The sequence below is a fragment of the Cucumis sativus genome, chromosome 1 (genome assembly GCF_000004075.3).
Source record: "Cucumis sativus cultivar 9930 chromosome 1, Cucumber_9930_V3, whole genome shotgun sequence".
In the NCBI taxonomy this organism is placed as follows: domain Eukaryota; kingdom Viridiplantae; phylum Streptophyta; class Magnoliopsida; order Cucurbitales; family Cucurbitaceae; genus Cucumis; species Cucumis sativus.
This window is the reverse complement of record NC_026655.2, coordinates 9,063,633-9,076,685: the sequence shown is the minus strand read 5'-3', so window position 1 is coordinate 9,076,685 and position 13,053 is coordinate 9,063,633. Positions and strand designations below refer to the sequence as shown.

The window sequence follows — 13,053 nt, the reverse complement described above, 5'->3', positions numbered from 1 at the left end:
CAATCAAACTTATCTTTATTTATTAACAAATATTTTATAATTACGAGTTAACTTAAGTTCTTTATAACAAACTAAATTTACACACAAGCTAAGGTAACGTGATGAAGCTAAAAACGCTATGCGAAAAGGAAATAACAACTCCTTGGACGCTTGAAACTCTTCGATATTTAGACAAAAATATTTGAACATAAGTCTAATTCATAGTGAATGATAGGTTTTAAAAAAATAGTTTTGGAAATCATTTTATAACGCATAGAAACCAAATTTCAAAACCATTTTCTCTCTTTAGGCGTCCATTTGTTAATGAGCCCTCTCAAGGTGTCACACACCAAAACCTTATTAGCCTAGACTCGTCCAAACTTCTGGGATGGACGTATATATTCATTGTACCCTAAGTTGAATGTTGAAACAAACTCAACACTCCCAACTACGTGGTTTAAGCAAACTCACACAACCTATAAACAATTTGATTTATGATCAATTTATCAATAGAGATGTGCTAGAAATTTTAACAAAATCTGAAAAAATAACTTTCACATAAAAGATAAATTCGTTACAAACAGTAAAGTATGGTAACTAAATTGTTTGTCATTAAAGTTCAAACCAAAAGTGACTTTTAACCTAATTAAATTCACTAACAACCTATAATTAGATTAATCTTGTTAGTACATATGTTGAGTGTATGACACACTAACTAACGTTACATTTAGAACATAATTTTGAACTAGTGGTTATTTGCAATATATGTAATGGAACGAATGTATTTTAAAACAATGATATACTAACAATACACCAACATTATACTCAACTTGAAATGTTTGTTTTTGAATTACAACTATTGTAAAATTGAAATATCAATTGAATATTATATTTATTGATATTACAAATAAAATTAACTCATACCTCACCTATTTTTATCCTACCAGTATTTTTAAAAAAAATAATATTAGTAATAATATCTCATAATATCTCATTTTTATTATTTTAAGAATAACACATTTATGTTATTTGTACTATTTTAGAAAAAAAATAAATGAATTTGTTTTAAATAAAATCTTCTAATATCAATTTTGACTTATTTAAATCATTTAAAAAAAAGAAAATAATTTTAAATAAAGTATTTTAATACTCATTTGATTTGTTGTATTAATTTATTTTTCATCAAATCTCAAAATATCTCATTTAATTTATTTTAGAAAAATGAAAATTTGTTATAATGAAAATTTGTTTTATTAATATAATATCAAATTTTGATTTTATTCTTATTACTTTTTTCTAATTTGTGGTACACTCTCGATCTATAAATAGGAACCATTGTCATTAGGAAAGAAGAAGAGTTTCTTAAACAAAGAATTCTTGGAAAAAAAAAGTTTCTTAAACAAAGAGTTGTTAGTCTTTTTTCTTCTCCCTAAAAAATAGAAAAAAAAGAACATAAAGACTTTTTTTTAAACCTTGATCTTTATTTTTTTCACAATGAAAATATATAAAAAAAAAATAAGAAGTTCACCCACTTATATTTAAGTTTTTTATGTCTTATTTTACTTATTATTAATATATCTATTATTGGTTATTAACATTTTTTTATATTTATGTTCCTTTTACTTCTGTTTTCCTCTTTCTGAACTTTTTTATTATTATTATTACAATTACTTTTATATATATATATATTATTAATTCTTGTTTGTCATTACTTTTTTATATTATATTATGATTATGAGTGGCGGGAACAACCTGTCACCACACCTCTATTTTAAAAAATCTTTTTCTTTTTTTTTTTAATTTCTTTTTCTTTTTCTTTCTTCTTTCCTTTTTTTATATTATTATTTACTTGATATATTCTTTTTTGTCCATTGTTTCTATTTATTTTAACTTATGGAATTAGAAAGGAAGTTCGTTATTTCTAAATTTTTTATGTGAGAGAATCAATTCTTTATAGATTTTCAATATTTTTTTAAAAATAAAATTCTATCTTACTTGCTTAATTCGTTGTATAATATATTTGATTTCATTGACCATTATTTTCTATGGACCAAGTTTTGAAAATCTTTCTTAAATTTCCTTTTTTAACCGTTTAGAAATTTTTACTTTAAAACTATCCTTTTTAATTTTTTTAAAAAAGTTTAAAATATAAATCTATATTTCATAAGTTTTACCTCGTCAACTTTTTTTAATAATTCACTTATATTTCGCTAAAAAAAATTCCTACAATGGAATTTAGGAAATATAGGAGTCCGATTTCTTAGAATTCTTAAGGTGGAAAATCAATATCTTTGGGAGTCCGAGATTTGATCTCAAGAAAAAATGAATTTAATCAATATTTAAAAAAATTATTCGAAGACTAGTCAATTGTAATAAATTTTTATTTTCTTAAGCGGAGAAACTTTTCTCAATATATAGTCTGATTAATTGAATATTATTCTAGTTATTTTATGAGATTATTGCTTTAAATATTGGGGTAGTGAGGAGTAAAATAAGACATTAGTTTTAAAATAAATTAAAAAATATTTTTTAATTTAACATTTTAAATTTGGCCACCATTTTTCTAAATTGGTGTCGTGAAGTGTTAATACTTTTCTCACACACAAATTACTCACAAACTCAACCCTATTTTTGGCAGACCATTATTTTTTAAATTGTTTACTTTATTTTTTAATTCAATTACACACTAAAAAATATTGGTGACGATTCTTATTTTCTTTTAAAAATAACTCTCTTGAGAATAGAAAATTTCACTCGTCTGAGACACGTGGCGAGAGTAAGTTGATATAATTAAGGAAGCTATATGACATGAATCTTAACAGACCTATTTTGCCGTTACATTTTTCATAAATTTCCTATTCTTTGTTAAGCCTTTTTCAATGTATTTTTTTGTTTACAAGGAACAATAGATTTTGACTATCTAATTTTTAGTTCACAATAAATTTATATAAATACAATGGATGTTCTAATTTTTAGTTCACAATAGCATGAATCGATGTTAGCAAGATGTGACTCTTTGAGATACGATATAATATATACCACTTGGATGCATCTATATATTTAAATTTGAGGTTTTTATGGCATCAAATTGGTACATTGATTCCTTCAATATATATGTGACGTGTAAAGTGTAAAAAAAAAACAAAATAAATACTTGAGGTTATATTTTTTAATCAAAATTTAGAGAGTATATATATACTTTACTCCAATGAAAGTAGTAACTACAAGATCCCATGTGGATTGTAAGTGTTTCCTAACTAGTAATAAGGCAAATGAACAAAAAAAGCTTCATGTCTATATATTCCAGATCCAAACACACATATTTTCTACCCATTAAAATTTCTCTATAATTCCTACTCCTCCAATACTCAATAACATATCTTAGTATCTGCACAAACAAATAAGTATTAAAAAACAACTGAATACTTGTTCAAATCTCCCCCAAAAGAATTGAAAAGTTAGAGTAAAAATAACAAAACAAAGAGATCTATAGGCAAAATATGGGATATCCTTAAAAAATATATTAAGAAAAACTAAATGGTTGGTTAGGACACATGAAGTTGTTAAATATATTTATTTCTATTCTAAAAAAGTTGAAGTTAAACCCTACTTTGTGTTTCATTCACATTTTGATTCTTGTGTTTACAACAAGTATCTAATTTAATTACATTATAATGGGGTTTCCAGCAAGCTAGTTGATGGTTGAACAGTGGGCATGGCAGAAAAAAACTAAAAGAAAAGAAAAAGAAAATTGGAAGCATATAATCAGAGAAACAGTAGAGTTACAATGCCCAGTAAAATCCAGTAACAGTTTGAAAGTACAAAAATTATTCTTAAAACATAGGGTTTCAATACAGTCATTTCGGCACAGGCAGAGTAGCATTGGAAAAGATGGAAAAAAGTACAACAAAGCAGAGACTTACACACAAAAGCTGAAGAGAATATATTCATTATAGCCCCCCAAGTTATCACCATTGCGTCTCTCCTCATTGTCGAAAATTCAACCCTACTCAATAACACGTTTCTTCATCTGTTCGATTTAATCTATCCCTTCACAGAAATATATATATATATATATATATATATATAATCATCATTAATAATTCTGACAAAGAGTGTTAAATGAAATACCTGAAATATGGAGAGATTATACCAATGGCTCGTCAGTCTACTCAACGTAACTTATCCGGCAAGGCACTGATGTTAATCTATCCCTTAAAAACTTTCATAACTACAATATGATGTTCACAAGAAAAATAAATTTTCATTTAAGAATAATCCAACTATTCTACAGTTTCGTAGTTTTCCATTGTTCAACTAAATACCCAACGGTATTTTTAAACAACCTACCGACAACTCTAACTTTCCTACATCTTGTCCCTGCCTTCCCACCAATCAAATATTATAACTTCTGTCTCTTCTCTCTTAAATAGTGATAGCCCAGTTTTCCATTCTTGAAACCAACGGAGATTCGTGGGCTGATTGTTAGTCTGGATCAATACGAATATGTTAAACTATGGTTTCGTCGATCAATTCCATGCTTGTGAATGATTACTCCTTTTCTTCTGCTTTTTATCATGTAAAGTTGGTTGGTGAGCCAAATTACCCCACAAAATCATGGATCATTTCGCTTCCATAGTGGCGAATTAGTTGGTCATCTTGTTGCTGTAATTGATGCCGTTGCTGTTGATGGTGTGCACTCTCGACTCTGTGGCGAAGGCCTAATGTTAGAGAGACAGCACCAAGTCCTCCAACCTCGGATGCACTGGCCTGATATGGCATGAACCCCGTCAGTTCCCTTTCCATGTTGGACTGAATCCCATTGTTCAATTTTGATTGTTTGCCTTGATCCCATGGTTGGGCGCTGCTGCCGAGTCCATTTTGGTCGCCACTAGTGGAATCTACCCCAAAGCACTGCAAATGATGAGTAGACATTTCATTTGCAACACCCTGGTTTTTTAGAGGCTGGTGTTCGTTACTGGTCCAACCGGCTGTGTTTTCTAATGTAGAACTTCCATCTCTCGTACCATGGCTTTTGTTGTTCGTTTCTTCCATGCCCTTGGTTTCTAGCATGTGTATCTCTTCAACCATTGGCTTCCACACCCGCACTCGAGCATTTATGAACCAATTCGACACCTGAATTATGTGGTCACATTGTAGTCATCATCCAACCGACATCATGAAAAAAAGATATAACATATTCATACAATAACCACATGGTGTAATGAGCTACAAGTTCTAATCTCATGTACCGATAAATTACATATGAAGAGCACCGGTGTCCTACTTTTACACCACAAAGCAAGTACAAGGATACGAAATTGCAAAACAAACTGTGTTCAACAACCAATTTCGACACCACTTTCTACCAAAAAGAAATCTAATAATAATAATTTACCGAGAAGACAAGAAACATTAATAGAAGTCGTAAAGAGTTATAGGCCCACAAATAGATTCTTGATTAGATAAGAAATCAGTAGAATATGATATTCATTGCAGTCCTTTAACATTAGTTAATTCGTAAAGTACTAACAAATTATAACCAAGAGTTGACCCCTATACCTGGTTTCGAGATAGGCCTGTTTGAGTGGCCAACATGTGTTTATCTGTGTCTGTGGGGTATCTGAAAAAAGAAAAAAAAAGGTAATACAGATACGTAATCAAAGTACTTAGAAAGTTAAGAACTTCTCAAGTCAGCCCCGACGTAGAGTAGTCAGTCTAAGAGACATCTTACGGGTGAAGAAAATGCTCGAAGAGCCATGCTCTAAGAATCGCTACAGCACGTTCAGGCAAACCTCTCTGTGGCCTCCATGCATTTTGGGATTCGAGGAATCCAATATTGACAATGCCAGATTTTTGCTTTTGGAAGCTCTGTTCCATGTATTTCAACCTAGCTGAATTTGCATCGCCTTTGCTGCCGCTTGTCCCAGCAGAAGGAGATGACAAATCCTCACCAAGTACCTTCCTCAGATACTTCAGTTGTTCAGAGATGGCATTCTTTAGAGACCGGAAGTGTCTTGAGACTGTCTTGAGCGCAAGGGAAATGTACGGCGTTGCGGAACTAAGACCAGCTACTGATTCGAAGGAATTCACTACCATTTGCATTTGTTGATGATATTGTTTGTATCTTCTGCAAACCTTTTGATATTGACGGAAAAGACATTATAGATTGTACTAGTAGTCAAAAAGGCAATAAAAATAGATTAGAAATAAGGAATTGCTGAAAAAAATTATTATACACTTGTTGATGAGTTGAATACAAAATTATATTACAGTTTAGAACCCAAAAAGTTGAATAAGTTATAATACCAATTTAAGGGTGGAAAATAACAGGGAGATGTCGGCCAATATATTCAACTCTCGGGCTCTTAAAGGATAGAAGACTCCAATTATGACATAATTTAATCAGAATGCGCCTTGCTTTAAAAAAGCAAAAAAGAAGTGACAAAGACGTCTCTAAATTCTTTTGTCCTACAGCAACAGGAAGATATTGTGAAATTCATCCTTGCTTCCACAAAACAAAAATATGAATTTTTAATTTAGTATGAAAAATTAATATTAAAAAAATCAACAAGGTCAGAGAATAACTCCATACAAAATGACTTAATACTCCTTTTGAAGTTAAATGGATGGGTTTCTAATAGCTCGGACAAAGTAGCCAACGAAAATTGGCAAAAGTTAAAACTTAGTTGGCACTGCACAGCTAAAAATTTTGTGTCTGATGGAAAACTTCAGGAATTCGCCATTTAGCAACAATACAAGCAGTAAGAAACTGAAATAAATGAATTAGATCAAAAACTAAAAGCGGAGCATATAGAACAAGTTATAATTTAAGTATTGTAATGCATATCGAACCTCCTCAAGCATATACAGAAGTTTTGCTTTCTTTTGCTGATACTCCGGTTGATGAGAATCAGAAGAGATGCTTCCAACTCCACTAACATTTGATTCATTTGAACCGCAGAATTTAGAGGCATCTGCACATGAACTACTTTCCTTAACAACCTCATTTCTAAATGCATTAAGAGCCGTTGAGACACCAACTTCCCCGGGTGTTTTCTCAAATACCTCACAGGGTTGGACAAACCTATAATGACCATTTGAGCCACAAAATTCATCCAACAGCAGTTGGGCAGGTTTTAAGAATTTTGAACTCTTTAAAATAGTTGCATACCCAGTAAAGGGGCCAAGAGGACCTGTGTTTCTATATGGATTCACAGGAACTCCCATCACATCTTGAAAAGATTTCCCATAATTTTTAGTTCCAATAGATGTTGGCTTTGGTAATTTACACAAACTCTCAGATTTGATTGTTTTGGATTCTTGTGAATTTTTTAACACGGTTATACTTTCCTGCAATTCCTCTGATTCTTCAAACTGTGTGGTGGGCAGTTTAGACGGTGGATTCGAAGACAATGACAGGGCTAGACCTTGTGGATTGGAATCACTCATCAAAGACCTCAACTCTTCATCGGTTTTTCTAGCAATAGACCCCAATTCACCAATCCAGCTGCGGCAATTATAGTAAGTTCTATCAGTCCAAGAACCAGCACTGTCATAAGGCAACACATTTGGCTGATCCCTGTACACCGGAAGAAGAGCAAGCTCGTTCCCACTGCCTTCACAAGCAGCAGTTTGGTTGATCTCGGTAAAATTATGCTGCACAATGGATGTCATTTCAAGACCCTGAGTTCGAATAGAGGCTGATGTAACAACATCCTGAAGGGTATTTTGGTAAATTTGAGGCAAATGCAATTCTCCTCCTATTCGTTTTTGTCCATCCTGATTGAATGTCTGGTTGGATGTATTGTTAAAAGAGGAAGAGGTTTGGAATCCAATGCAAGTTGGCTTCAGTGAATACACTGTAGAATCAGTTACTTCCTGATTCAACAATTCACCTCCAAAAGAATTACTTCCACAGTTCACCACCCAATCACAGCTTGGATGAGAACTTTTCCAATAATCAATACTATTATCTGTCACAATTTGTCTACTGCATTGAGCCGGGTCTTCCAGTTCTTGACGCAACATCATATCCCTTACGTTCGAATCTCTTGAGAAATTTATCATTTCCGAAGGTAACAAAGACAAGTGATCATGAGGCAAAATCGCATCCTTGTTAAAACTTTGAATTCTAACAAGATCCAAATCAACCCCCAAATGCTCCGAGTTATGAAAACTCAATTGTTCATCAGAATTTCTCGATACTTCCCCGACACGCAAATAATTCTGCGGAACTCTTAACTTATCACGCCGACTTTGTTGAGCAACATGCTGTTCAAACCCATAACTATGTTCCATCCACACCAAATTTTTTTAATACCCTCCCTTCCAATAACACCATATAAAATTGCATCCACAACCCCAAATCCCCCAATGTTAATATACCATATTCCGATTAACCATACAAACCGATATCGTAGTTACCATCAAAGCCGGGAAGGCAAATTAAAAGTAACGTTTAAGACCTGCAAACCATCGAAATGCAATAATTACTACATCTTCGTAATATCTTTATCGAATTAACCTCAAAACTTCAAAATCATGAAAAGAAAAAAGAAAAAAAAGATTCAAATCATAACATGAATAGTAGAGGTGAATGAAATCACAAGAAACTCCTGGAAAAACTAATTCGAATTACAGAACAATTAAAGCTCAAATTAGAGAGAGAGAAGAGAAGAGAGAGAGAGAGAGAGAGAGAGAGAAGCGTACGTAAAACTGGTCTCGAATCTGAATTTCAATATGATAGCTCTAATATATCTCTCTTACTCTCTCTCATAGTCTGCTAAATCTACAAGTCTACCTCTAAAGACGGTGATAACTAGCCAATAATTATGCATAACACAAGATGAACAGTGCGAAATCCCACACAGTGTCGGTAAAACCTTCACTTGTGGAAAAATACAAATCTCGCTCTAATTATTTAAATTTTAAATTAAAATAACAATAATAATGATCACGTAAAACTCTATCTTCAACCTAAGCTTCTAGCATGCTCTATCCGTACTCAACCTTCTTCTCCAAGTCTTCACTGAAACCCTAAAATCTCCAAACGAAACATGCAGAACGAAAATGCCTTCTCCACGTGCTGAGCCAGTGGAGGAAGCGAATACACAAACAGCATCAAAAATCGTATATCCGGCAACAAATCGAATACAGTTCAAGTAAAAAAGAAAGATGCTCATCTTTCGTTTCAATAATTCAGACGGAAAACATTAAAAAAAATAAATAAATAAAATCACAACTACTTTCTCTCGTTTCGCAAGAGAGAATAAGAACAACAAAAGCCAAAACAATAAATCATTTCTTCATTACACTAAAAGAGAAACAAAAAATAAAACCTAACGGAAAGCAGATCTTCTTCGTAGTAGTAGTTGTCGCCTTCGTCTTGTTGTTGAACTTGTTAGTTCTGCGGTTAATGAAAACGAGGGCGAAGAGAAGAGAGAGTGGTGAAAGTGAGTTGAAGAGTTAGTTAGTGACGATCTAGGAAAGGAGGTAGCGAGGGCGGGGGGAAGTCCGGCGAGTTATACCGGCGGGGGAATTAGGGGACAAGTAGGGGAGTGGTGAGTGAGAGGGAGGTTTTGAAGAGCAATGATTGCAATAGAGAAAAAAAAATCGCCGTCAAGGATTTTAACGATATGAGGGCGGGTAACGGTTTTTCGAGAGGCGTTTCAAAAAGTGTGGTAATGAGGCGTTAAATTTAACGTCGAAAATATAATATAATATAGAACTATGAGACAATGAGTATACGTATAAGCGCGCCTAAAAAATTAAGCAGGGTCGGTCCTTAAACATGGCTTCTTGCCGGTTAAAACAAATGCCATTGCTTTGGATGCTAATTTACTATAATGCCACTTCCATGTGAAGTTTCGGATTTTTCTTATCCCCACGAATTACAAATTCTGAACACCTCTTTTTCTTGTTTCGGATATGTTGTTTTTATATCCATTTTTGGTTTTCAAAAAACATAATTTATCTCATCACTTTTTTCTTTTTTGTTTTTAATTTATTCTAATGTATTTTATATAATTTTATACCATTTCAATCTCAACTCATTTTCTATAGTCTAAATTATTTCATAAACATTTAAAAATTTTATTGTTTCAGTAATTTGAATCAATTCAAAATATAATATTTTTACATTTTCAACCTTAAGTATGTATCAATTATATCAAGTGTATTATTTGTGATGGACTTGTTTTTTATTATATATGTTAAATGGAAAAAGTTGTGTGATAAGTTTGCAAATCTCTCTAAACTCAAATTGTCGTCTACTATAATTTTTCTTTCTTAATATTTTGATTTACCAAAGAACGAACGTAGTTGAGAAAGATCAATACAAAATTTAAAGTATATATGGATCAAATTATTCGGTAGAAACATGCCCATAGTTACAAAATTGTAAAAAGGCATGTTAACAATTTTCCTAGGGTTCATTCCTTGCAAGTTTTGATAGTTTAGAGCATTGTGATTTGCAATAATCTCAAATCATAATGGGATTTAAATGAATTTTTGTGTTGGTCTTTTTTTTTTCTGCTTCTTGAGACAATTCTTGTTATAGTTATTGCAAGAAAGATAATGTTGAGTTTTCAAAGCTAAAGATTGTGTGGATGATGTGAAAGACAATATATATTGTCATGTCAACCCATATAAGTATTATATTTTTCTTTTACCTTTTTCTTGCAGTTTTGTCGTAAATTTTACTTGCAATTTTTGTAGTTATTGCTAATTTCATGAACATGTGTAGCAAAAGTCCTTTGCAATTCTTAGGGATTGATGTATGTAAAAGTTAATTATTATTATTATTTTGGTTTCATTAAGGCCTCATCCGTTAATCATTTGAATTTTTTTTTCTTCTTTAGATTTTATAGTTGTTTTCACAGTAAAAACCAAATTTGAAAAACTTAAAAAGTAGTTTTTAAAAAAATGATTTTGTTGTTTGAAATTCAATAGGAGTTCAAATGTTTGGTACAAATTAATTTCATAAATTTTAAAAAATAAACAAGAAGGTTTAAATGTTCTATTATTGATTGTTTTATTACATCCATGCAATTGTTTAATATATTTTAATGTTCTATTATTGATTGTTTTATTACATCCATGCAATGGTTTAATATATTTTAATCTACTGACCATTCGAATTAAATATCATCCTTGTTTTTTAATCTTAGGTTAAAAGATATGTAATTTAGAGTGTACCTTAATTATATGACTAAAGTCAATTCTTAATTTATATCGTTTGAATTGAGTTGAAATGATTTTTTAAAAAATGATTTTTATAAAATTAATTACTGCAAACTATACTTTTCCTTCTTTCAAAATCTATTTTAAATATTATCAAACACTTTAATTATAATTATTTTCAAAATAACTTAACTTCACAATTAAATCAAACATAAACTATCGTGATCTTAATTAGTACAGATTGTAAGTTAGTAAAACAAGAAAAACTATAATAGATAGTAATTTAAAAATAATAATTAAATACATGTCAACATTTTTAAAAAGATAGATAGTAATTTTAGAAATAATAATTAAATACACTTCAACATTTAAAAAAAGTTGCATATATAGCAAAGACTATCAGTAATTTAGATAAATATTTGCAACATAATAGATAATTTTGACCTATTTTGTTATATTTTTCAATTATTTTTAAAAAAATGTTATTATATATAATTAATATTTTGAATATATTTAGTATGTTTTCAAGTCTAGCAGGATAAAAATGGATATTGGTTTGCTTAAGATTTAATTGGACTGATCAGAAGACATTTGGGATATTGTAAAATCATTGACTTATGGAATGTTGAATCTCTTGTTAATTGCATTTAGTACTCCATATATATATATATGTCACCTTTTATATATATAGATATTTTTCATTTAATTTACATCAATTTATTTAGTTATTTCATTTTCATTATGCTTCTTTTTCACAATAAAATCAAAGGCTGATGAGTTAGAAAAACCAATTTAAATGATAATTTTGTATTATATTAAACGTGACTTGTCCACTTCTAGTTCGACACTTTTTTGTCTACAAAGATCAAGTTAAGAGCTCATAAATTAAGATGGCTAGTTAGTAAAAATTTTACAAAATATAAATTATTTACAAATTAATGATAGTTAGGGTTAGCTAAACTAAACATTATAATGAGAAAAAATGAAATAAATGATATGTAATCATAATTAATGTATAGTTAAATTAATTAACGAAATGAACATATAGCTCAAATGATACTTGAATAACCAAATGATTGTATGAATTAACACCATGTTGAGTGATCAAACACGGAGAGGATGAAGCAGAAAAAATGGTAAAGATAGCGGAAAAAACAAAGAATGCATGTATAATTAGTTAAAAAAATGAAAGAATTTAGCATACATAATTTTCCTTTTCCACGAAAGTATAGCTTTTGAAGTCAGTGTTGGTGATGGACGTTTTCTTTTGGAACACTTAGGAAAATGACCCATTAAATGATCCAAATTAAAACTGTGTAAGTACACTTAAAGCCAGATTGTTGTCAGAAACTTAAAGAGAAAAAAAAGGTTAAATTTGTAGATTAAACATATAATGATGAAGTTAATTAAAGAAAGAAAAAAAAGAAAATAATTGAAATTGGATGAAAGAGAAATGTGTTGATAGTGATAGTGATAGTGATAGTGAAAGTGATTGGATAATAATCTCAGGGGATCCTATTTCTACATGAATAAGAGCATTGGAGGAAGTGAGTGTGTAATTAAAACTAAAATTTTACAAAAATAAATAAATTCATTGATTAAATATGGAACTGGAGATTACGTCACCTGCAAAACCTCTCTCGTACTGTTTTGGGAATCACAAAACCGGGTTTTTTTATTCAATCTGGACCGTCAGATCTTTTGCTTCCAAACACCTCTCTATTCCCTATTTCCCATACACCCAACCATCACCACCTTTTACTCTTCAACTTCAAATGCAAAATACATATTTATTTATATTATAAAACCCAGGGCTGTTTCATTTCAAAACTATTTATACCTTCTTCAATGCTTCACTATTTTCTTTAGTTTAGATTATGGCAATCAATG

The 13,053-nt window shown here is 30.6% G+C and overlaps 1 protein-coding gene across 3 annotated transcripts; it reads right to left on the bottom strand.

The window, feature by feature from the left end:
• Positions 1-4,161: 4,161 nt before the first annotated feature.
• LOC101214235 lies at positions 4,162-9,600 on the bottom strand. Of its 3 annotated transcripts, none has more exons than XM_004139392.3 (5): positions 9,321-9,600; positions 6,835-8,447; positions 5,714-6,117; positions 5,542-5,602; positions 4,162-5,115 (listed from the first exon to the last, which is right to left on the bottom strand). In XM_004139392.3, the coding sequence occupies exons 2-5, from the start codon at positions 8,278-8,280 to the stop codon at positions 4,582-4,584; spliced, it is 2,445 nt and encodes an 814-aa protein (XP_004139440.2). In that variant the 5' UTR covers positions 8,281-8,447; positions 9,321-9,600; the 3' UTR covers positions 4,162-4,581. The 3 variants fall into 3 exon arrangements, with proteins under 3 accessions (XP_004139440.2, XP_031746021.1, XP_011653907.1); XM_031890161.1 differs by having other exon boundaries at positions 9,326-9,596; XM_011655605.2 differs by lacking the exon at positions 9,321-9,600 and adding an exon at positions 8,692-9,276.
• Positions 9,601-13,053: the final 3,453 nt, after the last annotated feature.

Bases quoted from the DNA above. Each gene is read 5' to 3' on its own strand.
- LOC101214235 (XM_004139392.3), bottom strand. From the start codon at position 8,280: ATGGAACATAGTTATGGGTTTGAACAGCATGTTGCTCAACAAAGTCGG. The intron at 5,603-5,713 runs GTAAGATGTCTC...TTCTTTTTTCAG, and splicing joins TTCGAGCATTTTCTTCACCC to ATACCCCACAGACACAGATA. The intron at 5,116-5,541 runs GTATAGGGGTCA...CACATAATTCAG, and splicing joins CAGGCCTATCTCGAAACCAG to GTGTCGAATTGGTTCATAAA.